The sequence below is a fragment of the Thamnophis sirtalis genome, unplaced genomic scaffold, assembly GCF_051295495.1.
Source record: "Thamnophis sirtalis isolate CommonGarterSnake01/CBP01778 unplaced genomic scaffold, rThaSir2_p1.2 scaffold_3, whole genome shotgun sequence".
Classification (NCBI taxonomy): domain Eukaryota; kingdom Metazoa; phylum Chordata; class Lepidosauria; order Squamata; family Natricidae; genus Thamnophis; species Thamnophis sirtalis.
In genome coordinates this window covers 104507685-104534627 of record NW_028261383.1, presented here as the reverse complement: position 1 = coordinate 104534627, position 26943 = coordinate 104507685, and the positions used below count along the sequence as shown (strand labels likewise).

At 38.2% G+C, this 26943-nt stretch overlaps 1 protein-coding gene across 8 annotated transcripts in view; it reads right to left on the bottom strand.

The window, feature by feature from the left end:
• The window catches only part of HTR4 (5-hydroxytryptamine receptor 4), a 235814-nt gene that overhangs the window by 91196 nt on the left and 117675 nt on the right, over nucleotides 1-26943 (bottom strand). For 5 of the 8 annotated variants that reach the window (XM_087709651.1, XM_087709650.1, XM_087709652.1 and 2 more), the window contains 3 exons: nucleotides 26726-26926; nucleotides 9325-9478; nucleotides 2211-2779 (listed from right to left, as the gene is read on the bottom strand). In XM_087709651.1, coding sequence (XP_087565777.1) covers nucleotides 2211-2779; nucleotides 9325-9478; nucleotides 26726-26926 — 924 coding nt within the window. The remainder of the gene's footprint in view (nucleotides 1-2210; nucleotides 2780-9324; nucleotides 9479-26725; nucleotides 26927-26943) is intronic. The other 3 variants (XM_087709655.1, XM_087709654.1, XM_087709653.1) reach the window with 2 other exon arrangements.

Genomic DNA, 26943 nt, shown 5'->3' with positions numbered 1-26943 from the left:
CAGTCTGCTGCCATATGAATTTATCCATTGGTTGAGTTTTTCTGAGACTCTGCTTTATAGGTGCTTCCATGAGTTATGCAGGGCAAGAAATCAGTACAATTTGGTTTGTAAATCAATTTCCTACATCTTTCCATGTGCACAGAAATTGACATTTTTGGAAATTTGATGATGTGGTTTGCAGTTCCAAAACTACTCATGAAATGTAGCAGTGGTTAAAAGCACATCACAAATAATACATTACATAATAGAAATGTTTTTGCAAGTGTACAGGACAGAAATACAATGTGGTGTTTGCTGAATTTGTTAATCAATGTGGAAACAAAATACCATTATAGTCAGAAAAATAAAAAACTGTGCAGAAACAAAACTGAGAGATTTGCACTAAAATACAAATATTACTTACTTAAAGATTTTAATGTAGCATTGACTTTCCCCCCTTCTTTTAGCTTTCAATCAAGGCTATTATTTTCAAACCTTTGAGAGATAATAACATTTTGCTATGTTTTTAAATATGGTTTCCTTTAAAACCATATACCCCTTTTAAGAGCAATTGTATTTTGATGTTTGAAAGCAACTTTATCAGGTGGTTAAATGTGGGGTGTAAATAATTCAAATAAATAAATAAGGTTCAGGGTTATTCAACACCTGTTCCTTATGTAATTGAACTACTAGTCTGACCTACAATTTTTCACATTTCCTAGACATATCATTTGAGCCTGCCTATCTATCTATCTATCTATCTATCTATCTATCTATCTATCTATCTATCTATCTATCTATCTATCTATCTATCTATCTATCTCCAAAATGTTCCCACAAGGGTTTTATGCTACTCCCAAACCAGGATACCTGCCATTCCATGCTACTGCCTCTGTTCAGCAGCTGAATGGATTAAGTTCCAGCTCAATTCTGATGCAAAAAGAACCATTCTCAGCTGGAAATGCAGAATGTTGTACAAGTTTTCAGACAGCACTCTACAGGATGCCTGCCTGCAAACTGGGAGAAGGAAGGAAGAAGAACATCACTGCCCACCAGATCCTCTAAAGGAAAGGTTGCCTTGACAGTTTTGCAAATCCCACTTCATATAACAGGCAAAGCAGCAAAGGTGAAATTTTTTAAGATGCTGTCAGATTGCCCCTTCTCTTAGGGAAGGGAGAGGTGAGGTAAAAAAAAACCAGGCTGTTTTTTATCTTTTTTTCTTTTTTTACAGAATAATGTTAAAAGAATTTTTGTTATTGAAGAATTTTTATTTTCAGCAGATGAGATTTGTGATTTGATTTTCATCTCTTAAACTGCTTGAATTATCAGGGTTTTTAAAAAAATAAATAAACAATTCTTCAAAGACTAAGGAATGAAAGTTGCAGCAGCAAGAATGTGTCGTTATTTACCTATTAATATTGTTTTTATTTTAATAGCAAAACTCTCCATCCTACAGCACTATCAGCAAGAAAAATTAACAACCTGATGCTGCCTTAGGAAACTTCAAAATAATTGTCATTATGACCAAATATCTATCTGTTTTTCAAAATGCATTCCATTACACAGAGATTAGATAATGCAGAGATGAGAAGCTTATTGAAATTTAGGAAATGTTTTATCTGCCTTTTAGCTGAGATCTGGAGGAGATATCTTGAAGGTATTGAAACTGCCAAGCGTTTGCTATGAAAAGGCCCAGGAATGTGAGTTTTGTACCTGTATATAAGTAGCCCATTGGCATTCATTCCTTGTTTCGTTATGGATGACACCGACACTTTTAAACTTTCAGCACCTGTTTAAGATATATCTTTTGACCCATGCTTTTCACTGTCTTATTTAACACAATATAATTTTATTCACACAAGCGCATCACCTCTGTACTTTTACCTTAACCTGTCTCATACAAAAATGAAATATTGCATCCTTAATCGTCTCTCTGAAAATTTAAATTTTAGGATAGCAAAGTTTTTTTTTCTTTTAAAGGACATGAAATTTTACTCTCTTGTAAATGTTTCACAAAACTTCTGTTCTTTCATCTGAAAATGTATATACAATCATTTACAAAATTACAAATTACATATATCAGTATTTCTCTGAAAAGTAAAAATCTTAGCTTTCCTTTATGAATTCATAGACTAAAACATAATTAGAAAAAACATTTTCTCAAACATGTATTTAAAAAAGAAGTAAATTATTCTTTAAGCTTTCATCAAAGTAGGTAGTCTCGAACTCACCTCAGTACATGAGTTGACCCATTGATAGTAGTGGTAGAACAAGGTACCGTTTGTTCCAAGATGGAAGGTCTTCGATATCGTTCATCACCACAACACAAGATGATGAGGAAGGCACGTCTGAAAGACTTGTTCAAGAATGCATAAAGGAAAGGATTCAGTCCTGAATTGATGTATCCCAGCCACAAGAAAGCGGTCCATATCTGATCAGGAACTGCATAATGTATGAAAGGGTCTATAATGTTTGTAATAAAGAAAGGTGCCCAGCACAAGCAAAAACACCCCATGATGATACAGAGGGTCTTTGCAGCTTTAGTCTCAGTCTTCATACGGTGTGTGCTATGCTGATCTGGGTGTTGGGATCGCCCATCAGTTGGTGCTCCTGCACGCTGTAAGATTCGTATCTGGTGAGCATGCTCCTTTGCTGTAATGTATATTCGGTAATAGGCTAGAACCATTAGTAGAAATGGAATGTAGAATGCTACGACTGAACAGGTGATGGCATACGGTTTGTTCACCATGAATATGCAGTAAGTTGAGTTGGATTCATTGTTGAACTGCCTTTTCTCTACCTGAAGAGGTAAACAAACAAACAAAAGCACAGAAATATTAGAGGCTTAAGGAAATATCCCTGGAAATAAAATATTCTTTCTTAGCTTCATTTACTCATTGCGTACAAATGATTTTAGCATCACAGATCTTTCTTCATCAACCTCTAATACAATTTTTGTCTCACAATTAATCCATTTTTTTCTTTCATACTTATGATTTGTCCTATTCATATTTGTCCTATTTTTCTACTGTAGATAACTCTCTTGAATGTTTTTTTTCTATTTTCTACAACTATTGAAAGAAAATATAATACTGAAATATCAAAATGGGGAACAAATAAAGTGCAATTAATAACAATTCATTAACATTTTTTGGTGCCAGATTTTGAGCAAATCTGCATGGTATTTTTTGAGGTTGTAAAAATCTGTTCTATTGTCCAGCATATATCAGTTTTGATGAGAGGAAGGGATGGGAAGAGAAAGAAAACTGAACTAAGCTTTTAAGGAAAACACTATTTTATTGCAATGAATGCCACTGATTGATAATGTAATATCCAGATCTGGAAACTATGGTTTCAAAATACTTAGAGGGTAGCATGCTGGAAAAGACTATTCTACACATTGCACAAGTGATAAACAATCACAGTAGAATTGATATCAAATATCAGTTTATTTCATTCAGTTACTGTATGCTGGAAGGAGTTGAGATTTCAATACATTTGGAGAGGCTGAGTGGGAGAACTTTTTTCCATCTACTCATGGTTTCCTGAGACAAGTAGGGTGATTTAAAAAAAAACTCAAAAGCTATATAATTTGCATGGTTACTATTAACTCTATGAATTAAACAAAAAAATGTATAAGACCCATATTTCATGAAAAGAGTTAAAATTGCCTCTCATATGTTGTAGACATTAGAGTTTGTCATGGATTAGAATCCTTCCTCTAGAAAATAAGACACAGGAGAGTTGGAATATTGTCAATGTCAGGCAATAACATCATAAGTCAATAGAGAAGAGGGGGGGGGGATTAATGAAGCAAAAGTTTTATCTGAACAATGGATCTACTGAAGTGTTCCGGGAAGCAGTCTAATGCTGTACATGTAGTCAATCATCCTGTATGCCTAATAGAGGAGAAGGGATATCTAGAATATATGTAAGCAGTAGTGGGACTTAAATAACTTAACGACCAGTTCTCTGGCTGGATATGTGTGGCTGGTTGGTCATGTGACTGGGTGGGTGACATCACTCATCACACCCAGCGCCACTTCCTGGCCACTCTCCTCAAAGGCGGAGGTAGGATTCAGCCAGTTGGAGTTAATCCTACCACCGGCTGGCCCTGCCGCTGCCCATTTTTTGGTCTGTTTTTGGCTGGGATTTTTTTTTTTTTGGCTGTTTTCAGGCCAGTTTTGGAGGGTTTCTTGAATCTAGCAATAGCAATAGCAGTAGCAGTTAGACTTATATACTGCTTCATAGGGCTTTCAGCCCTCTCCAAGCGGTTTACAGAGTCAGCATATCGCCCCCACAGTCTGGGTCCTCATTTCACCCACCTCGGAAGGATGGAAGGCTGAGTCAACCTTGAGCCGGTGAGATTAGAACCGCTGAACTGCAGATAACAGTCAGCTGAAGTGGCCTGCAGTACTACACTCTAACCACTGCGCCACCTCGGCTCTATGAATCTGAGTAGTTATAGAACTAAAGAAACAGAACACACAGCTGAAAGAGAACTGCCCAAAATTTTATGGTTTTTGACGATTCCTCCCTCTCAAAAAAATCTTTCTAGGCTATATGACAAAAAGTTAAGTAGAACCACAAATCCTTCCTCCATATGCTTCCATGTGGTCAGTAACTCCAACAATCTGAGAAGACTGGCAGAGACTATCTAAAGATTTGGGCTGCTTGGAAAGCCTTGTACCAGACCATTAGGTTTTACTTTCGTCTTGCTCATTGATACATTAAAAATGTATTATTAAATATAAAATAGTTGATTAAAAAATTTTAAAAGGAAAAAAATACTAATACAGCTAATATGAAGTCAGAAAGAAATTAAAGAGAAAGCTAAAAGTGCAAGAAAGTAATATAAAAAATAGCAAGGAAAGAAAATATATACAAAAAAATAGCTTCTGATCTTTTTTTACTGTCTTTTTTCTAAAATCTGTACTCTCTAATTATCAATTTTCTGTTTTATGCAAAAGGTCCATATGGGAGCAATAAATATATTTATTATATTTATTATAATAAATATATTTATTTATATTTATTTATTTATTTATTTATTTATTTATTTGTTTATATTTATTATTATCTGGATTCCTTTCAGTCTGGTTTCAGGCCTGGGTATAGCACAGAAACTGCTTTGGTCGCACTGATCGATGATCTCTGGTGGGCCAGGGATAGAGGGCATTCCTCTATCCTGGTGCTTCTTGACCTCTCACCAGCTTTCGATATCATCGACCATGGTATCCTTCTGCGATGTCTGGAGGAGGTGGGAGTGGGAGGCACCATTTTATGGTGGTTCTCCTCTTACCTCTCTGATAGGTCGCAGTTGGTGTTGGTTGGGGGACAGAGGTCGACCCCTAGGCCCCTCAAGTGTGGGGTGCCGCAGGGTTTGGTCCTGTCCCCCCTCCTATTTAACATCTACATGAAACCGCTGGGTGAGATCACACGACGGCACGGGATAAAGTACCATCAATATGCAGATGATATGCAATTGTATCTATCTGTCCCATGCCAGCTCAGTGTAGTGGCAGACATGATGTGCCGATGCCTGGAAGCTGTCAGGATCTGGATGGGGATGAACAAATTGGTGCTCAATCCCGATAAGACCGAGTGGCTATGGATGTTACCCCCGAAGGACAGTTCAGACTGTCCTTGATCCTGGGGGGTGAAGACTTACACCCCTCAGAGAGGGCCCGCAATCTGGGGGTCCTCCTGGATTCACAGCTGACACTGGAACACCATCTGTTGGCTGTGACCAGGAGGGGCTTTGCCCAGGTTCACCTGGTACACCAATTGCGGCCCTACTTGGACCGGGGGGGCACTTCAAACGGTCACTCACACCCTTATCACCTCAAGACTGGATTATTGCAATGCGCTCTACATGGGGCTACCCTTGAAAAGCGTTTGGAGACTACAGCTAGTCCAGAATGCAGCCGCGCAAGCAATTTTGGGTGTACCAAGATACACCCATATTACACCTGTCCTCCGCGAGCTGCACTGGCTGCCAATTGGTCTCTGGACGCAATTCAAGGTGTTGGCCCTACATGGACCAGCGTATCTGTGAGACCACCTACTGCCACATACCACCCAACGGCCAATAAGATCCCACAGGGTGGGCCTCCTTCGGATGCCGTCAGCTGGACAATGTCGGCTGGCGGGCCCCCGGAGGAGAGCCTTCTCTGTGGCTGCTCTGACCCTGTGGAACCAGCTACCCCCAGAGGTCCAGACCTTACCCACTCTCATGGCCTTTAGAAAAGCTGTTAAAACCTGGCTGTTCCGGCAGGCCTGGGGCTGTTGACCTTATTGTAAAGGTCCAGCCCCGATTAGAAATGTATGCGTGTTGGGAATTTTTAAATTATTCTTTTATTTTGCTTTTCTTTTTTCTTTCTTTGTAAGCCGCCAGGAGTCCTCCAGGATTGGGCGGCCTAGAAATTTAACAAATAAATAAATATAAATTTTCCTTTGTATTTTCTTTTATCAAAGAAATAAATTTAGCCACCTCAGAAAATTCTATCAGCTTCATTAACCATTCCTCCAAAGTAGGTAGTACCAAATCTTTCCATCATTATGCATACAATAATGTTACTCCAGTTATCATGTACAAAAACAAAGATCCAGGCATCCCCCCCCCCCCCGAGGGCATAGTATCAATACAGAAAGGTAGATAAGGTGGACAAGTTGTCTATCCTTAAACAGAAAGGATTGTTCTTTAAAGACAGGGGTGTCAAACTCAAGATCCATGGGCTGGGATCCGTTCCATGGGGTGTTTAGATCTAGCTCATGGGGCCACCTTGGAAGCAGCAAAGGCCCATGGTGCATCTGCCAGAAAAAAAACAGAGCTTGGGAGGGCTGCACCCGACCCTCCCAATCTCCATTTTCTCTGCAGGAGGCCGTCGCAGACTAAAACAGAGCTCAGGAGGGCTGCACGTAGTCCTCCTGAGATCCACTTTCTCTGGCAGAGGGTTCTAGGAGCCTGTTGCAGCTGAAAACAGAACTCAGAAGGGCCACACATGATCCTCTTGAGCTTTGTTTTTTTCTGGGAGAGGATTGCAGGAGGCCATCACACCCAAAAATGGAGCTCAGAACCCCATTTTTGGTAGCGGAGCACTCGGGCCACCACAGGTGCCTCCCAATATAAGTGACGTTGAGCTGCCCATACTCATCATGGGCACACCCACCTCCAACGTGAAACACAACTCTGATGTGGCCCTCAATGAAATCGATTTTGACACCCCTATTTAAGGAAAATCTCTTGCAGAAAACATACTCAAATCTACCTCTGTTCAACTAGAGATCTATATTTCTTATATAATTGAGATCTCCCCCAGAATTGTACTTAGAATTAAGTACAAAATGAATACAACCTGAACATATTCACCAGGCTTTCCTATTGTTCCACCTAATGCTGTAGAAAGCAATTATTTTAAAGTTTAACTATTATTTTAGAGTGCTTTTGACCTCAGAATTATAGGATACTGCTCTATAACTTTTGTGGCCAGAAAGAATACCAGGGCTTATAACAACAGATTTAAAGGTAGTAAACGGTCTCTGAGGTCTTTAATGTTCCAGCCTTGTTTTAACTTTTTTATTGTTCATCAAACATTTCAAAATGAATAAACACAGAGTACTGGTATGAACTAAATGTACTTTCACTTTACAGACATTTTCATTTCTTGGATTCAGGAAGAAAACTTTCCATTGTCATTTAAATCATTTGATAACTAATGAATAAATTTTATAGTAATCATCCAAATTACAGTGAGCCACAAATAGCAGAGAACAGCAAGTTGAAGAATGTGCCTTTTGTTTAAAGCTATTAGAAAAATTCAAGTAACATATGTTTTTGTGGATACGTTTACTCAGCTCCATGATATGAAGAAAAACGTAACTACCCAAAGATGATGGTGTAAGTTATCTGGAAACCTTTTGAAATATTTGGATTGAATGAGCACTGAACCATTAATTATGTTTATGTTCTTTACGAAATGTATAGGCTGTCCTAATCTGTTATGACTCTGGATAGTTTACACAGTATAATAAAAATATTACAAAAATCAAAAGTTCAAGAAGAACCAACAATTATTCAGAAAAGTCCGAATACCACAAGAGATTCATCACCTGTTCTACCCCAGAGCAGTGCTAGTTTTAATTTAAACAGGTACAAAACAAGGATTAAATGGAGTTGTCCTTAAAATTTTTTGAAGGCTCTCTCTTCCCCCCAGAGATTAGTTTAGCTCATAGGTTAGTTTAGCTCAAATCTTAGTGGGATATACTTTAACTAAACTAAAATCATCTATAGAGCTATAAATTAGTGCTAACATTATTTGTCTTGTTTCAAAAATGCTTCTTATAGTTTTGTTTTGCAATTTTCTTCTTCATTTATTGCTATAGAATTTTAAATTGTAGATAATATTGAGTACCCATAACAGTTTTTCATAAGTGATATTTTATGGAATCCAATTACATAAGAGGTCACTATGAGAAAACATTATAGAAAAATAAAGTTTGCTTTGTGCACAAGTCTAGTGCACACAGTGATGGGAATTTTTACACACCATGACTCAGCTGCCCTCCTGCTGCTTTACATTGTGGTAGAGAGAGTTGTGTAGGTTTGAAGTGAATTGCATTGTGAAATTATAATATTGGTTGTCATTTTTATAGGACCTAAACATGATTTCAAGAGTTTCTCCAAGGGGGGCGGGGAGGCTGAATGTGAAAGGCCTAGAATGGGAAATATATAGCAAAAGCATAGTGCTTCACAACCCTATCTAAGCGATTTTCAAGTCAGCATTTGCCCCCAACAATTTTACCCACCCCGGAAGGATGGAAGGCTGAGTCAACCTTGAGCCAGTCAGGATTCAGGGAAACGAACTCCTGGCAGTGTGAGCAGAATTAGCCTGTAATACTGCATTCTAACCACTGCACCACTGTAGATAATACTGAGAATCTAGAGCAGCATTTATACCTCCAAAATGTAAATTACATTTATAATATATGTAATTTATATTTAAATCAATAAAAAGCCAAACACAAAAGGCACCATATAAATATCACACACAGAACAGCTCAAAGCACACACACACACACGCACGCACGGACGCACACACACACACACACAAACACACTACTAGAGAGTTTCCCTGAGCATGAATCCAAAAGCTTGGAAAAGTAAACCTCTGGTCCTGGTTACTGACTCAGATTGGATCCTGGGACATGCATATTTACTTTGATTCATAAATCAATAATAATGGTATACAATCATTCAAGGCTAAGCAGGACTGTAGGCAAAATAAAAGTATTCTGATTTTGACCTGGAATAGGTTTCACATCAGGCAACTGAGATCTACTCACCAAGTCCATGATGCCAATGCTATTCCAGCCTTGCATTATAGGAAGAAAAGAAATAAACATTGGGATTACCCAGCAGCCACTCAGCAATAGGGCAATGCGTAGTGGAGTCATCTTATTCCTGTAAACCAATGGCTGGCAGCAGATGGCATAGTACCTGGAAAGGCAAGAAGAGAAAGCTAGATTAAATAAAGAGCAAAGGCTAGATCAATATGGTTTACACTCCCAAAGGTGCTTTTCCAACTTTGTTTTTCCTTGAAGACACTTTGCTTCTCATCCAAGAAGCTTCTTCAGTTCTGACTAAAGAAGCTCCTTGGATGAGAAGCGAAATATCTTGAAGGAAAAACAAAGTCCAGTTGTCTTTTTGAAAAAGCACCTTTGGGGCAACCATCACCTGAATTATTGAGAATCCCCACAGACATTGGTCACATTCATATCCTACTTCCTTTAGCTTACATTGTCACGTCATCATGCAACGTATCGGAACATTTTTCTCCTTCACTAAAGCAGGGGTGGGCGTGGCCAGTGCGTGACACATCTGGCCCGCGGGTCAGGAATTTGACAGCCCTGCTTTAGAATGTTTTCCTATTTTATCTGAGGACATGAAAAGTGTAATAGTCTTAAATTTAAACCACACAAAATGTACACATGAAAAAAATTGCCTCATGTCTGAATCAAATGTTTTTTTTCTCTTACTCTCTCTTTAATGTACAGCATAGCTTTTAATTTTGCTCTTCTATACAGTCACACTGATTTTTTCCAACAATAGGGAAATAAATGTCACTTTTATGCATTTCTGAACTTACTTCCATATTTGGCAGGGAAAAAAGTTTGCAACTGGATGAAAGTTACTGTAGTACTTTTTATTCAGAACAAAATCTTCATGAACTTTTTCATTCTTCTCAAAACCTCTCAAACTCAAATTGCTTTGTTATTGTTCTTTCAAAGAAGTACATTCATTTTAGTTTGGAGGCTTTCAGTGAGAATATGAAACTATGAAATGTTTATGTTCAAGGCTCGGGCTTTGCAAGATTAGGAACCAGAGTGTTGCCCTCATTGTGAAACTCCTATCCAAAGAATGAACGTTTGGCTCTCCCTCCAGTTAAAGAGCATTATAAACTGTTCTTCTGTTTTCTTACAATGTTTAATTAACAGTATCTGGATTTTTAAACTGCTACTGAGGGTTTTATATTCTTATTTTTTCCCTGTGAAAAAAGGCTGCTCTGATGCGGCTTTGTGCCGTTTTATTGATTTATACAAGCCAATATGCACAAGCAGCCTTGAAAGAATCTTTCTTCCCTGAAGTAAAACACAACAGGATCAAAATAAAGAGATAGAGGGAGATATGGCAATCTGTGTCTGTCTTCTATTTATCTAAGCTCATTTTTATAGCCCTTTAGCGTTTTCCTTCATCATTTTTGTGGACTGTTATCCCCACCTTCTTTGTTGGTTTATCATTTAGCTAACAGTAAGGTATCTAAAATACCCTGTACTATACAAGCAAAACTTCATGGAACTTAATGGAGCTTTCCTTCCTTCCTTCCTTCCTTCCTTCCTTCCTTCCTTCCTTCCTTCCTTCCTTCCTTCCTCTCCTCCCCTCTCCTTTTCCTTCCATCCCTCCCTCCCTCTCTTCCTTCCTTTCTTCATTTCTCTCTCTCTCTCTTTCTTGTTCCCTCTTCTGCGTTTGATCTAACCCAGTCTGAAAGATTGGAGGACTAAATGCCGCTAGAAGTCTCAAGAAGAGCAAATTTGAGGAAAGAAAGAAAAATTCATATAATAGCAATAGCAATAGCAGTTAGGCTTATATACTGCTTCATAGGGCTTTCAGCCCTCTCTAAGCGGTTTACAGAGTCAGCATATCGCCCCCACAGTCTGGGTCCTCATTTCACCCACCTCGGAAGGATGGAAGGCTGAGTCAACCTTGAGCCGGTGAGATTAGAACCGCTGAACTGCAGATAACAGTTAGCTGAAGTGGCCTGCAGTACTGCACCCGAACCACTGAGCCACCTCGGCTCTTCATATAACAGAAATGAATTTTAACTCTTTCTATTCTATGGATTTTTCTCTCTTTCAATTCTGTGGGCTCATCATGCAAACTACCTTGAGATATCCAAGAAATCTGAAGCAGCATCTAACGCACCTCCAGAGGGTCACAGACACTCTGTGGTAGCATTAAAATGTAAATATTTGGTCAATAGGGAGGCAACTGTCATTATTTGAACCACAGGAAAGCATTACTGAGGAACATCCTAATGATTCTTGTCTAGGAAAGAGTTTTCCCCTCCTGCTGATGTTTATGCTAAATGAGCCGAAAGGTCTACACAGGTGGTCATATACTGGCAAGAATGAAAAGCATTGCACTATTGTCAACATTAAGGATAGCTTAGCACTTTACTTATTGATAGAGCAAAGAGAAAGACAGAAAAAAGTTGCTTTCCACACGGGGAGCCTACTCAAAAGATAAAGTCCTTACTGAAGATGAATGTTTAAAAGCGGTCTCTGCATATCATTAGAAGGTATGATGAGATCATTAAAATACCAAAAAGTATGTTAATTTATTTAACATATGCCAGGACTTGAGTCCCCAACATGAAGCCTGGAAATGCCTGCTGGCAGTTCCCTTGAGGCCCCCAAGGCTTTCGCCTACTTGACCTTCATGTGTTAGAGGGAGAGAGGGAGAGAGAGAGAGACAGAGAGAGAGACAGAGACAAACAGAGAGACAGAAACACAGAGACAGACAGACAGAGAGAGACACAGAGACACAGAGACACAGAGAGAGAGGCATAGAGAGAGACAGAGAGAGAAAGAGAGAAAGAGAGACAGAGAGACAGAAAGACAGAATCAGAGAGACTCAGAGAGAGAATCCCAAAGAGAGAGCTCCAGAGAGAGAATTACATGCTACAAATCAACACATGAGCTTCCAGCGTCATTTTAACCAATGGTTCCCAAATGGACATCATCAACTAGCAGCTTTCCCAGGAAATGGGGTGAGTGCATGAAATTATAGGATGTTGCGACATTGAATCACAAGGTCTACCCTACACTATCTGAGTTGCAGTGTTGCCCATAATTCTAAAGAAACTTGTGTTGTGAAACTGTGGCATCCTGATTAAAACAGCAAAAGCTGGCAAATGCTGTTTATGTCAGCTTTCTTGGAAAATAAATAAAATAAAAATACTTGGGAAGTAAGGTGCCTTCTTACAAAGATAAGCAGGGAATGAAAGTTTGTTCTCCAAAAAGGTGAACAGAGGTGTAGCAGGTTGCATTCTGGTAAAATGATATTTTATAGTGGTATACATCCCAGTTAGAGAGGAAGTGAACTTTTTGGGGACCTAATGGAAAAGGACCTGAAGAAAAAAAATTGGAACTTTATTACTATATATGTTGACAACAGCAAGACTATTGTATGCACAAAAATGAAGGGACACTTTGACTCCTACCATGGACGAATGGCTGCAAAAGTTAATGAAGTTGACTGAAAATTGACTATTTTGATTAAAGAAAAGAATATAAGTACTTTTGTTTCCACACTGAACTTCTGTGTTGTGAATGAAAGAATGAACCTTGATTTTGGGTTTTACCGATTAGATTAGCAATAGCAATTAGACTTATATACCGCTTCATAGGGCTTTCAGCCCTCTCTAAGCGGTTTACAGAGTCAGCATATTGCCCCCAACAACAATCCGGGTCCTCATTTTACCCACCTCGGAAGGATGGAAGGCTGAGTCAACCCTGAGCCGGTGAGATTTGAACAGCCGAACTGCAGAACTGCAGTCAGCTGAAGTAGCCTGCAGTGCTGCATTTAACCACTGTGCCACCGGACTTCCGGGGGAGGAGTCTGTCATCGTCGGGGGCTCAACGGAGCTCCCCTCAGAGTTCTGGTCTGTATATCTAAAAGATCTATAGATATCTCCCCTTTTAGGCAGAAAGGGGCAGGGAGAAGCTCAGTCGTTAGAATCTCTTTGAAATTCACAGCCTTTTGTTTTTCGCTGTGAACGGAGAAGAGGTTCAACACAAAGCTGAGCTTTTTTTTTTTTTTACTCCAGCCAGATCTTCTCAGCTGTTTTTTTTTCAGCCCAAGGCAGGTCGCCCTCCCCCCCCCAGAACAAATTTAAGCTATTTAAAATCGGTCCGGGCAGTGACCATTCCTGATAATCTTTTTTGTTTATTACTATTTAAAATACCAGCTTCAATCTTACAAAAAACTCCTTTGTTTTACTGTTTTTCAAAATGGCGATTTTATATCCTTCGCAGTTGATATATTTCAGCCCTGTTTTTCTGAAGACTTCTCTTTACTAATTGCCAAGCTTACTCAAAGTATTTTATTGCAAATCAAGGTGTGCAGAGACTTTGTTTGTTCGCTTTTGTTCTTTTATAATGGCTCCCAAGTCAAAAAATTCTAAGCGTTTCCTTAACAATACATCCCAAGTAATCGCTATAAAACCACAGTCTTTGCCTTCTACGCCCCCTACTGGAGATCTGTTAACGAAAGAATTTCTTTTTGAAACTCTCAGAGAATTTAGAGAGGAAATAATGCAATTTATTTCGGAACTATGTGATAAACTTGATGCTAAGATTACCCAAACAAGGAAGGATACCATCGGAGTTATAACCGTGATGACAGATTACATTGCAGGAATGGAGGATAAATTGGAACTTTTGGAACAAGACAATTTTAATCTGACATCTAAAATTGAAAAGTTGCAACAGGAAATTGAAAAGGCAGAGAGACAACTTGTTATGACAAATTATAAAAAGACTGCGTTTGCAATAAGAGTTAGGGGATTGCGTGAAAACGAACAGGAGAATTTGAAGCAGACCTTTTTTGAGGCTTTCAGTCGTGTAGTGGGAGGTCCGGGACTCAACTTTGATTGGCAGATCCAAAAAATTTATCGCCATAATTCGTGGACAGCAAAACAGAGACAGCTTCCGAGAGATGTGGTTATATATTTTGCTACAAAAGAATCCAGAAACGCGATACTACAAGAGCTTTACAACAACAGGCTGCGAATTGATGGACAGGATTTGATTGTTTTTAAAGAGGTGCCTCCCCAGATGTTAAAAGCCAGGAGAGACTATGCCTTTTTAACTAAAGAACTTAGAGATAATCAGATACAGTACAGATGGGAAGTGCCATTTGGTATTACAGTCACACTTGACGATCAGAAACATCGCCTCAACTCAGCTTGTGAAGCCCGAGATTTTTATCACAAGATTTTAAAGGCGGGACTTCCTGAATTACCCGGACTTGGACAAATACAAGGAGAAGTACAAGAGAAATAACCAATCACACAACTACAGGGCGGGAGCTGTCGTTTTTCCCCTTCGGAGGGGCAGCGGAGCGGAGAACGGGGATTTGGTTATGCTTTCAAAACATTTGCTTAATCTTAACTTGAATAACACTCTGTGACTATGTCTTGTAGAAAATGGCATAGCGCTATACCGATCAAGAGACATTGAGGCTGTAAGAAATTATGCTGATCACCTTGGAAATTATATTGTATGGGACTTTAAAAAAAAAGGACTTGATGGACAACTTGGAACTTTTACATAAACTGCTTATGTTTTGTTCTCTGGGGTGAGGAAGGCGGAGATTGTGACGCTTTCGGATTGGGGTTTAGGTTGAATTGAGTTGGGAAGGGTGGCACAGATGGGAGGGTAGTGAAGGTTTAATTAGAGATTATTTTGAGCCAGAAAGTAAGCTGACTTTTATAGTAATTTTTATTTGAACATGTTTGGAAGAATATATTCAGGGAGCTTGAAGGAAGGCGGAATAAATAGGGGAGGTGTACGGATGATAATAATATATATATATATGGACACGGGTAGAGGCAGGATGAGTGGAGTTGGAACAGAAACCGAGAGAAATATTTGAGGTGTTTAAGTTGCTTTATAGAGAAAGAGGTAAAAGGGATATATTAAAGGTTTGGAAATGGATACATATTTAGATAAAGAGATAAGGTCCCTAGCTAGAGTAGAATTTTATTTGATTAACTCCCTTGGTTTCAACATAGTTTGAAATCCTGCAAGTAATAAATTGATTGAGATTAGGAATGATGTATATTGTTTAAGTGTTAATATTGATGGGAAGCTGAGTTTAAGGTAGAGAGTTTATTGATTTTTTTGGGGGGGGTTTCCCCCTTTTATTTTTTAATTATTCTTTTCTTTTTTTTCCTTTATTTTTTCCTTTTTATTTTTTATTATTTTTTAACTTTTAATCTATCTGGTTTCAATATACTCCAGACTTTGCTTGATAAGGAACGATGTCGGGAATGGGATCTGGGAAGTCGGAAGGGGGTCTGGGAGGGGGGTTCATGGGGGGGAGGGGGGGAGGGTGGAAATATAGATTCAATTTTTAAAACAATGAATGCACTTGGATACTGTTGCTTTTTTTTTCTTTCCTTTTTTTTTTCTTTCCCAAAATTTTTTTTCTCTTATAATTTTAGTGTAAATTACAAAACGAATAGACCAATGAATAGTAAAAATACACCGAAGTGAGGACTAGAGGGAAAGAAGAGGGAGGAATTAAGAGGGAGTGAGAAGGGAATGTAAGGAGGGTGAGATGGTGGGAAGGGGAGAAAGGAATGTCTGAGGGGGAGGGGAAGTAGAAGAGGGGATTGTCGGAGGGGAGAAATGAAAGTTGGAGGGGTAGAAGAAAGGGTGTATGAAGGATAGAAGTGTTATGAGTTGTGTTTATTGCTTTTTTTTAACTGCACAGTATTTAAGTGATTGTATAAAGGAAAATGAAAATGAAATAAAATGTTTGAACACTAAAAAATAATAATAATAAGAAGAAGAAGAAAAAAAAAAAACCACTGCGCCACCTCGGCTCTTAAATGAGATGAGTGGGAGGAGATTAGGAATACTCATTTTCTTTTTGAGATTTCCAGTAATTTTTATTAGAATTTTTCTATCTTTATGCAAGAACATTGTTTGATATACAAAAATCAAAAGTGGTAAACCTGAAGCCCATTAGCAATGTCTCTACATTGTTAATGAAAGAATGGAGGAGATAAATTATAAAAATGTACTAATATATGGAGATATTATGTCATCACTTCAGGAACAGAAATTGTAAAGATTCTGAAGATAGTTCCAAAAGCCATCCTGAATATGTAACTCAACAGTATTTTTTCCCAACAAGATATAGAAAGTAAGTGGACTTTCCTTCTATCTCCTACTATGACCATATCTGCCTATTATGACCGTATCTGCCATTAGTAGATGATGTACCCATATAATCTGAGACAATAGATAACACACCCACATATGTTTCTGTACACACATACACTTTCACTCTCTCAAAGTATTTAGAATCTAAAGGTTTGTGTATGGTAGCATAGAAGCATATTTAGCTGCACTTCTTAGGAACATACTATCATCTATCATCTATCTTTGAGAAGATAGGAAAAGGATAGGAATCACAACATTCAGTCAAAAAGGACTCCCTCACTTCAAGTGTCACATTAACCAAGGTATAACACCCTGACACTTCAAGAGAGATAGGCTGGGCCAGTAGACCACTTAATCTGACAATGACAAGCCTTCATCTAAAAAGGAATCTTATGTTTTTGTTATTTACAATTTTATGCCTTGTTGGGCCACAATCTTGGTGGCTTCTTCAATGGTGTGGTTTGCTGCTCAGAGGAATGGAGCTGGTGAAGATACACTCTTTAAGGACTGTTCCTGTTGAGGATGTCAAATCATTAATTCTTTCACATTTAAAAAGACCTCTACAGGATGGCACCCAGTGGTAGGTTCCAGATCCCGTTGCAACTGGTACACTGCGATGGGGCAAGGCCTCCACCACGTGCATGTGTGTTGCACATGCATGCGCATCCACTGCCCATGATGCTCCAGCTGCTCGACATGTGCATGCACAAATGGCCTGGTTGGGTCAAATACAGGTCAGGAACGTGGGCGGGTGGGCCTTCTGAAGCAACATACCAGTATGCCCGTACCAGGGCATACCACCCACAATCCACCACTGATGGCATCTGATAATGACTTTGGAACAATTTTGCATTGAATATTTACAAGTCTATGGAGTACTTTTCTTTTTTGGGCAAGACAGAAAGAAAACATGATTAGGCGGGCAGAGAAATGAGCATGAAATACCCTGGCTCTGAATTCACTGAAACTATAGTAGCAAAATGATATGGAAACCATTGGGAAATGTTGCTAGTTTGAGAAGACAATTCAGTCAGATGGCTCTGCTTCATAGGTTGATGATTTTTTGGTCATCTGCAGCTGACAGTGTTCTGCAAGGTTATGTTAACTAATAAAAGCAAAGACTATTACTATAAAAGTGTCATCCTGGAATTTCATATTTGTTGGTGTTCCCACTTTAATAAGTCTATTTCTCCATACATTTGCACACATATAGTCATAAATACAGGCTCAAGATATCCTCTACATGTTTAGTTAACTAGTAACAATGAAGGTCTAATAATATATTGAGTAGAGTAACAGTTGTAGTACAATTTTATTCAGACCACGTACATTTCTTATCATCACAATAAGAATCTAGGAAACACAGAGCTTACTAACAGAAATAATTTTAATGCCAGCACTAAATTATACTTTTTGCTGTAATTCACCTGCAACTGAATTTCCCTAGTTTTAAAAGCAATTTGTGACATGGTGTTAAGCTTTACAATTCATAGGGGGGGGGGAAGAGAGAATTCTATTACCCCTATAAGCTTCATTGGGTCTTCACATTTATCTATATACTATTAAAACACTCATTGTGTTTATCTGTTTGTACCTACAAGTTAGCCTAAACAGCTACATTCCAACAATTTTAAAATCAAAAGGCTTAAAATCTGTTAACTTAAAAAACATAAAAAAATCCAGGACTCATTATTTATTCCTCTGGAATTGAAATTTAAATTATGTTTAGATCATGTTTATTTGAAAGGATGTCGCAGTTGCAATGTCCCTATAATCATGGGATCATGACTGTGTGATCAATGCTTCCAGCCAGCTTCCTACATACAAAATCAATGGGGAAGCTAGCAGGAAGTCAGAAGTTGCTTCCACTCCCACTGCATTCTTGCCAATTTGTGATCTTTCTGTTTATCTGCTTACAAATACCAAAATATATGTTATCTAAATATCTGTTCTGTTCCTGTGTCCCACCTCTTTAAAAAAAATGTAAAGTTCTAAGAAAAAATATTCCCATGTTTTGATTTCTTCCTCCAAAGAATTCCACTGAAATTTTAATGATCTTGTTGAACTTCAGAATATGTTGGATATATGCACTCTTCCTAAGCACCAATCCACTCTAACAAATCTTTAATGAAAAAGATTATAGAACTAAAAATGTATAGCCTTGTATTAGTTTGCACCAGTGGTGGGATTCATTTTTTTTTTTACCACCGGTTCTGTGGGCTTGGCTTGGTGGGCATGGCACGGCTTGGGGAGCATGGCAAGGGAAGGATACTGTAAAATCTCCATTCCCACTCCACTCCTTTTCAGTAGTAGCTCCGACCCTCTGGAACGAGCTCCCCGTGGAGATTCGTACCCTCACCACCCTCCAGACCTTCCGCACAGCCCTCAAGACCTGGCTATCCCGTCAGGCCTGGGGATAAAAAATCGTAACCAGCCCCACCTGAATGATGAATGTTGTGTTTTATTTTTACTTGCACTGTTTTCATGTTTATTGTTTTATTGTCTTGTACCCCCCCCCCTTCCCTATAAATTGTAAGCCGCCCTGAATCCCCTCAGGGAAAAGGGCAGCCTATAAATAATAAACTCATAAACTCATAAACTCCAGGGGAAAGATACTGTGAAAACTCCATTCCCTCTCCACTCCGGGGGAAGGTTACTGCAAAATCCACGTTTCCTCCCAATCAGCTGGGACTCGGGAGGGAGAGAATAGATGGGGGTGGGGCCAGTCAGAGGTGGTATTTACCGGTTCTCTGAACTACTCAAAAATTCCACTACCAGTTCTCCAAAACCTATTAAATACCACCTCTGGCTTGCCCACATAAGCATCTGCCTCTATCATTTATCTAGAGAAGGGGAAAGCATCTCCAAATCAAATACTTACTCAGATATCAAATATTTCTTTGAAAACTATTGACAGTTATGGATTATTAACAGCAGTCCATTTAACCAAATGAATTGGGAAGCTACAGGACTATAAAATATTGCACTCCATAAACTTTGGGTTGTTGAATTTAAAGCGAAATGCTGGGAACTGAGTTGTGTTGGATCCTGAGAATTATACTTGGGTGGAAGAATGTTAAAACTGGTTTCTGATAGATAAGATTGAAATAAACCAGATTGAAGAGCATATGTGCATTTTAGAATAGTAATTTCTAGCCTGCCATATCCAAAATATCCCAGTCATAAATATTGTGGTAATAATTTCCACAAATTTAATTAAGAACTGAGGACTGAACAGTAAACTGGCCAAGTTTGCTGATGCCATCAAAGACATACAAAGCAAAACAAATTTGTTGAAGCTCTCTAAAATGGATAAATATATAATAAAATGTGGAGCATGGTTAAAAACAAGAACTCACTCGAAAAACATTTCTAGATTGACATATAAATAGATGTCATCAGAGCTGGTGAGAACTGCTTAGAAAACAGAATTTGACAACATAATGCATAATAACACACTTGGCAAAGCCGAATCTAAATCAAGCTAGCACCACTCCCAAGTATCCTAGAATAGCCGGCATGGTTATAGTTGGAAAAACATTATTTCCCCTGAAAAGCCTGCCTCAGGAGGGAATGTTTTTAGCAAAGAGAAGATTTACAGTAGGCCAAGACAGAAATCATTCTCCAATAGGTTAGGTATGTATTGCAAGTTTTGTGTGTAATGTAAAATAGTTGGTTTCAGATCTCTGGAAGGAACTTGGAGGTAATATATTAGGTTTAGCTGGTTAGCTAAATGAGATTGTAATGGAGGAGTGCTCCTTCTACAAGGGAAAACCAGTCAAATGGAGTAAGACGGTATACACACCATGCCTGCTGATGCCATACATAGCCTATCTATCAAAGATTACTTGGATGAGAAATGAAACATCTTCAAAGAAAAAACAAGAAAGTCTAGTTGCCTCCTGAAAAAGCACCTTTGGGACAACCGTGACCTGGATGATTGAGAATCTCCGCAGACTTTTAGCTATGCACTTTGGGATGCATAGGATGCACCTGCTAATAGAGTGGGAGTTTCCAGGAAAAAATTGTAGACTACAGGAACCATTTGCACCACTCAGGTGACCCCGAGGACACAGATAAACTTCCAAGTGACTCAACAACTCCCTAAAATAAAGCAAATGACCAGATGTCTGCAAGGAATATAAATCCTTCATTCTCCATCATCCAGTCAGAGCTGAAGAAACTTCTTGGATGAGAGAAAAAAATAAGAAAGTCCAGTTGCCTCCTGAAAAAGCACCTTTGGGACAACCATGACATGGATGAGTGAGAATCTCCATAGACTTTTTCCAAAGGTTATGTTACCCAGCTTGGAATTTAGAGATGGGAGAGTTTAAGTGTGGATTGAATGAATGTCAGATGTCTCCATGATGACTCCCAGGGTTACTCTCCTACTGTAGCAGGGCTGTCAAACTCGCGGCCCTTGGGCCGTATACATCATGCGCTGGCCACGCCCATGCCTGGTTTAGTGAAGGGTGGAATCATAATACATCACATGACACCATCATGATGATGTGAGTTTGACACCCATGTACTGTAGCAAAACATAAGGTTTCAAAGAATTCACATTGGTATTTTCTGTGATTGTCTGGAGCATGTGGTTATATTTACATGGCATAAAACCGGATCCACTTCTCCCATCTTGGACTGGATTGGGTACTATGCTTATTGTTGGATTTTTGCATAGTGTATTTAAAGTTCTTCTCTATTCCATACATGTAAGAATGTGGCTTTTAGTAGTGCTCACATATAAAGTACATCTCATGAAAGAGAATCTAGATATGTGCATAAACAGGTGACAAGACACTTAAAGATGCAGCATGATTCTGGTGGTTGTGCATAAAACTTTCTGAGGGTCTGACTCTGTCACTGAAGCCTGTAAAAGATTTTGTTATCAAATCTTTCATTTTATTCTTAAAAACTGCCTAAGTATTTCAGGCAAGCTCTTTCCTTATTCAAACAACTTATTATCTTCAGAAATTGATTAAGAGCTCAAATGAGTCAAAGGGAGTGGGCAGTTCTAATTTAAATAAATAATAAAGATACTAATAAGGAGCTTCAAAAGAATATTTTACTGCACAGCTGCAATTAAACTCATCTTATTCTAAACAATATTTTATTACCAAAATCTATTTAATTATGAGGGCTTCGCTTATCCCAAATTGTATTATTTAGATGCGTTTCTTGGGCATTGAAGAAATTACTCCCAGAGTGGCAAACTCAAGTTACTAATGTCGTGCTTGGTTGGATCTATTTATTTAGGGCTTAAAGAGACAAAATACATGCTTTAAGGAAGGAGCAAAAATCAATAATAATTGTAACCTTGCACATCATGTATTGCACAATGTGTCTAAATCATGACCCTATTTCTGTCATGTTAGTAAGTCTGAGCTAACAAAATCTATTTACTAACATTTATACATGTTTTGCAAGAGGGTTCCACTAAAGTATTTTGGGATGCTGACAGTAACAATAGAATTAATTATTGTTCTCATATATTTAAAAACAGATTAGTAGAACACTGTTGAACCGAGTAGAACCGAGATGTTCCATAAGTAATTTGCTGTCCCAATTACAAGAATTCACTTGTACCCTTCAGCATCAGTCCTGTTCCTTTCATTGCTATTTAAAGCAACTCTTACAGCCGAACAACTAAAATACCTTAGGAGGAGGAATGTAGTTCCTTTATAGCTCAGACTAAGAATTAATTAAAAGAATTAAAAATAATTAATTACTTTTATCTGTTTTAATTCCAGTTGCTCAATTCCCGCTCTTGTTTTTTTTTTCACCTGTACAAAAAATCAGCAGGCTTGTCTAGAATGAAATCTGTATTAGAGATTATGTAAAGATACTATTTACAAAACTACTTGATTTTAGGAAGAATCTCAGTCTTTACTGAAACTGAGAATCTACTCTGTGGGATAAACACTGGAATATCCATAAACCTGAATGCTCCCTTCCCCATAACTATCAGTTGGACTTGTGCACTCAGGTAGATAGACTATCATGACATGGTATCTCCAACATTAAAGTCTTGCAAGTGGCTTAGAAGAACACCATGGCAAATGAGATGTAACACCTTTGGGAAGGATCTAAACAGGCATTTGAAGATCACAGATGGATCACAGAGGTGCTAGAGGGATAAACAATGACTACCCATATACTATACATATTTAATCGTAAATTTCAAGACAAAATAGATGTGGAATAAGTATATCTCAACATTGTGTAGCTTTATGTCCACAGATACAATGTTTGTTTTGTATTTCTATACATTCAAAAAAAATTATTAGCGGAGGGGATCAATGTATGTCTCTGCAAAAGGCTGTTGAACTTTGCGATCATAAAATATCAGCCACACATATATAAGAGTATCTCCACATAGATCAGAGAAAATACCTATTTTTCTTAATATTTTATTTTCCAGATACTAGATGTCAATTAAATCTTAAGATGGTCTTTTAATACAAAAGGTTGAAACTATTAATGTTCTTTCATGAAATAATACACAATTCTTCTGTTAGAATTTTCCAGGACTAGAGAATGGCTTTACATTCTTAAGCTAATGACAATCCTTTTCAAATTATGAGTAATTGTTTCTGAGCTTAGTCATTATCTTCCTTGCCTTTCCCAAATTGCTAGATGTACTGTAGACATTAACGAGGATTAAATGAACAAGCAAGATGTGGTGGAAGGAAAGCAAAAAGGCATTTATATTTTACAAAGAGTTCTCTCAGTTTGTGGTAGGTTCTAGTGCATGCCATCATCTTTCCTATCACAAGTAGGTGATACAGAATGGAAAATAGCTGATGTAAAAATCTGTTTAGAGATGCCCCCAAACTCTTAGTCTGAGAATTCAGCTCTAGCACGACTCACAAACATCTCCCAGACTCTATTATCTCAAAAGAACCTCTTTCACTTACTCTTTACTAATCAACAAGCTGATAAAACTAAGCAAGGTTACATTTCACATTACACAATGGGATTTTCATGAAAGTATGACAGATGTTCCAAAAACAGAATAGACAGATTCCAAAGAAAATAAAATAAGCAAAGACTTGCTAGGGCATACAGGCAAAGAGCAGCAGAGTTTCTGATAAGCAACTCCTAGGAAAGTCCATCTGACATCCATTTACATCCTGTTGTTCTCCAGAATATTTTCTGAGATTTAGAGTGTTGCCAGTAGTGAATTGTGTCTTCAGATGCTTTCATGAATCAGATTCCCCTAGGCAGAAAAAGTCTGTTCTCTCATCATTTATTGCTTGTCCTTTTTTTGTGTGTGGACTTCATACAGGGTTTCAGCAGGACTAAGCTTCAGTTTTGACTGAACAAAAATGCAAATGGATGTAGTTCCTATCAAGTAAATTTGCAAGTGAAAGAACTAGGCCACATTTGCATTAGTTCTTTTTTCCTACAGAGCTGTCCTATAAAATATCTCTATCAGCATGTGATGGATATGCAGGAAAACTGACACTCCTAGTATCAAATTTATTATTAAACGGTGTATGTTACCCTTCAAACAGTTTTCCCAAGGTAGTTTAAAGAAAATAGAAAGTGCTAAATAAAACAATGTATCAGCAAGAATAACAATAGGCAACTTAATTAAAAATGTCATTATGGTATATATTCCCAGTTTAATATATTGAAAGGTTTGGGGCATCCACAGCCAGTAAATCTTATTAACATCAATCCACATGGACAAGAAAAAGTTGGGTACTTTTTCTTGTCCAAATATTGACCCATTATTTTATTCCTTCATTTATAAAATAGAATCCAGGAAGCCTAAAATCAGCCATTAGGTTTCTTCCACTGGCTGAGAACAAAAGGTTCTGCCTATTTAAAAAAAAGCACAGCAGGTCAGTTCCGGTCAATAGATGCATGAGAACCCAGATGGCCAGCACTGATGAAATGAAGCTCTCTCTAATTTAGGAGCAAGTCATTAATAAGTTAATCACATAGCTTAATGAAGTAATGACTCTAGCCTTGGTTCTTGTGAGGCAGTTATTCCACATAGACCAATGGTGTTTAATATGCAAAGAATCCTTCTTGTGTTTTATGTACTGAAATGTAAACATATACATGGTGTATATTACAATCAGTGTGTCAAAAGAAAGGAATATTTACTGAATTAATAAAGGTGTTATCAGATTAAATCAATATTCAAAGAAAAAGGCTAGATAAATGAGAAGAATATGCTTACTTTATGTGCAAAGAATTGAGGCCTTTGAACTATGATGCTGGAGAAGACTCCTGTAAGTCCCTTGGACTACAAGGCGATCAAACCGGTCAGTCCTAGAGAAGAGCAACCCTGACTGCTCTTTAGAAGGCCAAATCCTGAAGATGAAGCTTTGGCCACTTAATGAGAAGGAAGGACTCACTGGAGAAGAGCCTAATGCTGGGAAAGATTCAGGGCAAAAGAAGGAGAAAACAACAGAGAACGAGGTGGCTAGATAGAGTCACTGAAGCAGTCGCCGTGAGCTTAAATGGACTCCAGAGGATGGTAGAGGACAGGAAGGCCTGGAGGAACGTTGTAATATCATTTTCAGTTCTATTGTAATTGGAGGACAGAGTGCAGCAGTTATACATACACATTTCGTGCAAAGAGCACAAAACCCATAATAGAAAACCCTTGACATATACAAAGCAGATAAATCCCACTGAAGAAACTGACATTCTCAAGCATCCAGTCACAATTCTGGAGAAATAAATCACTGTGTTTGGCAACCTGGTACTGTGAATTTCAATTACATAGCTCAGTGCTTAAGATGGGTTTGACAATTAGTTACAATGGCTTGTCAGCTCCTGCTAAGACACAAGCAACAGAGTCATTGTCACAGACTACTTTCACAAGTATCATTTGCCTAGGGCAGTGAGGCAGGACCAAGAGAGAGAAAGAAGAGCAGGAGATCTGGCAGGACATTTTAAGCTTAGTCTTAAAATTGGTCACCAATTTCTAATTTTCTTTGGGGAATGGAGTGGTTACTATCAGTGACATGCCTTCAGGTATGCCATGCTGTATCTTCTCCCAGGTGAAGTATTTAACCCACATTTTCCAGCATCATAAAATCATAGAAGCATCAAGTTGGAAGGAGCCATTTAGATTATGGAGCCTAACCCCAATGTGAATAATGGATCGCTTTTCCGTTGTTAATCAAAATTCAGCACTTGCCTTCAGGATTTAAGCCTGAATGTCTCCTTTTTCATAAAAATGATTTGTTGGTATTCAAGGCTATTGCACTTATCACTTTTCCATTTAGCAGCTTTTGATAATGCAAAGATGGCTTGAAATTAGTCCTTGGAGAAGGAAACCCACTCTTGGATGAATGGCTATTCCTTCTAAGTCTGTTTCCTATGACATAGGATGTCAAGCCTGGTGGAGAACTGATTGGCAGTCTGGGTATTCTTGAAGAAAGAATGAGAAATGTCTTCCTCTCATGGAGGTGCTACTGCCCCCATATTATCCCTTCAATTGAAACTCTTTTGTTTATTGTCGTAATGTGACTAAGTGCAATATGGACAAGCACACAGTATGCAGTATAATATTTTGAAAGTCATCTGAAGTTTGCTTTTATTGCAGCCAAGGATCACTCTTGTGTGACAATAATACACGAAACAACATAAAAAGCACAATCCCTTTCTGTAGTTATAAAATCCTAAAATTAAGGCAATATTTTTCTGCATTAAGCAATGACAGCTCTAATGAGGAGAGCTACAGTTCATGAAAGGTTTTGTCTTAAATAACATTGGCTAGTTGGAAAAGGTACTATCTGCCTGGGGCTATTAAGAGCAGAGCTAGTACCTTGTGATATTACTTGTAATAAACAAGAACAAACATGTTGGGCTTTTTAATGTTTCGGACAGCAGAATGTTTTAAGAGCCCAAAAAGTAAGTACCCACATAAAACCCTGGGAATAATCAGCATGATGGCTTTGAGGGTTGGGAACTTTAAAGGTATGCCAGGTATTCTGAGCTTCTATAATGATCAATACTCTCAAACTTTCCTCAAAAACAAAAAAAGAACACAAAATTTCCTCTAGCCAATTGTGGGGTATCCAGCTTATATATTTTACTCCTTATGCAGAATTAACACCCATTAAAGAAGAGAGGTGAAGCATAGAGTAAGCACTGCATATAGAATAGTTCTCCACAGCCTGCTCTTAAATTTGCATTTCACTGAAAAGTATAGATTGTAAGGAACCAGTGCAAAACAAAATAGACATTCCTTTGCTCCTACCTGTCTAATGAGATACAGCACAGATGAAGAATTGATGCAGTAGTGAGAAGGACATCAAGAGAAGTGCGAACCAAACAGAACATCCTTCCATAAATCCAGTTATCTTGAACCAGTTCAATTGCACCAAATGGCATCACCAAAACAGATACTAGCAAGTCAGCAAAGGCGAGAGAGACTATGAAATAATTGGTCTTGATTCTCCTGTAAAATGAGATATA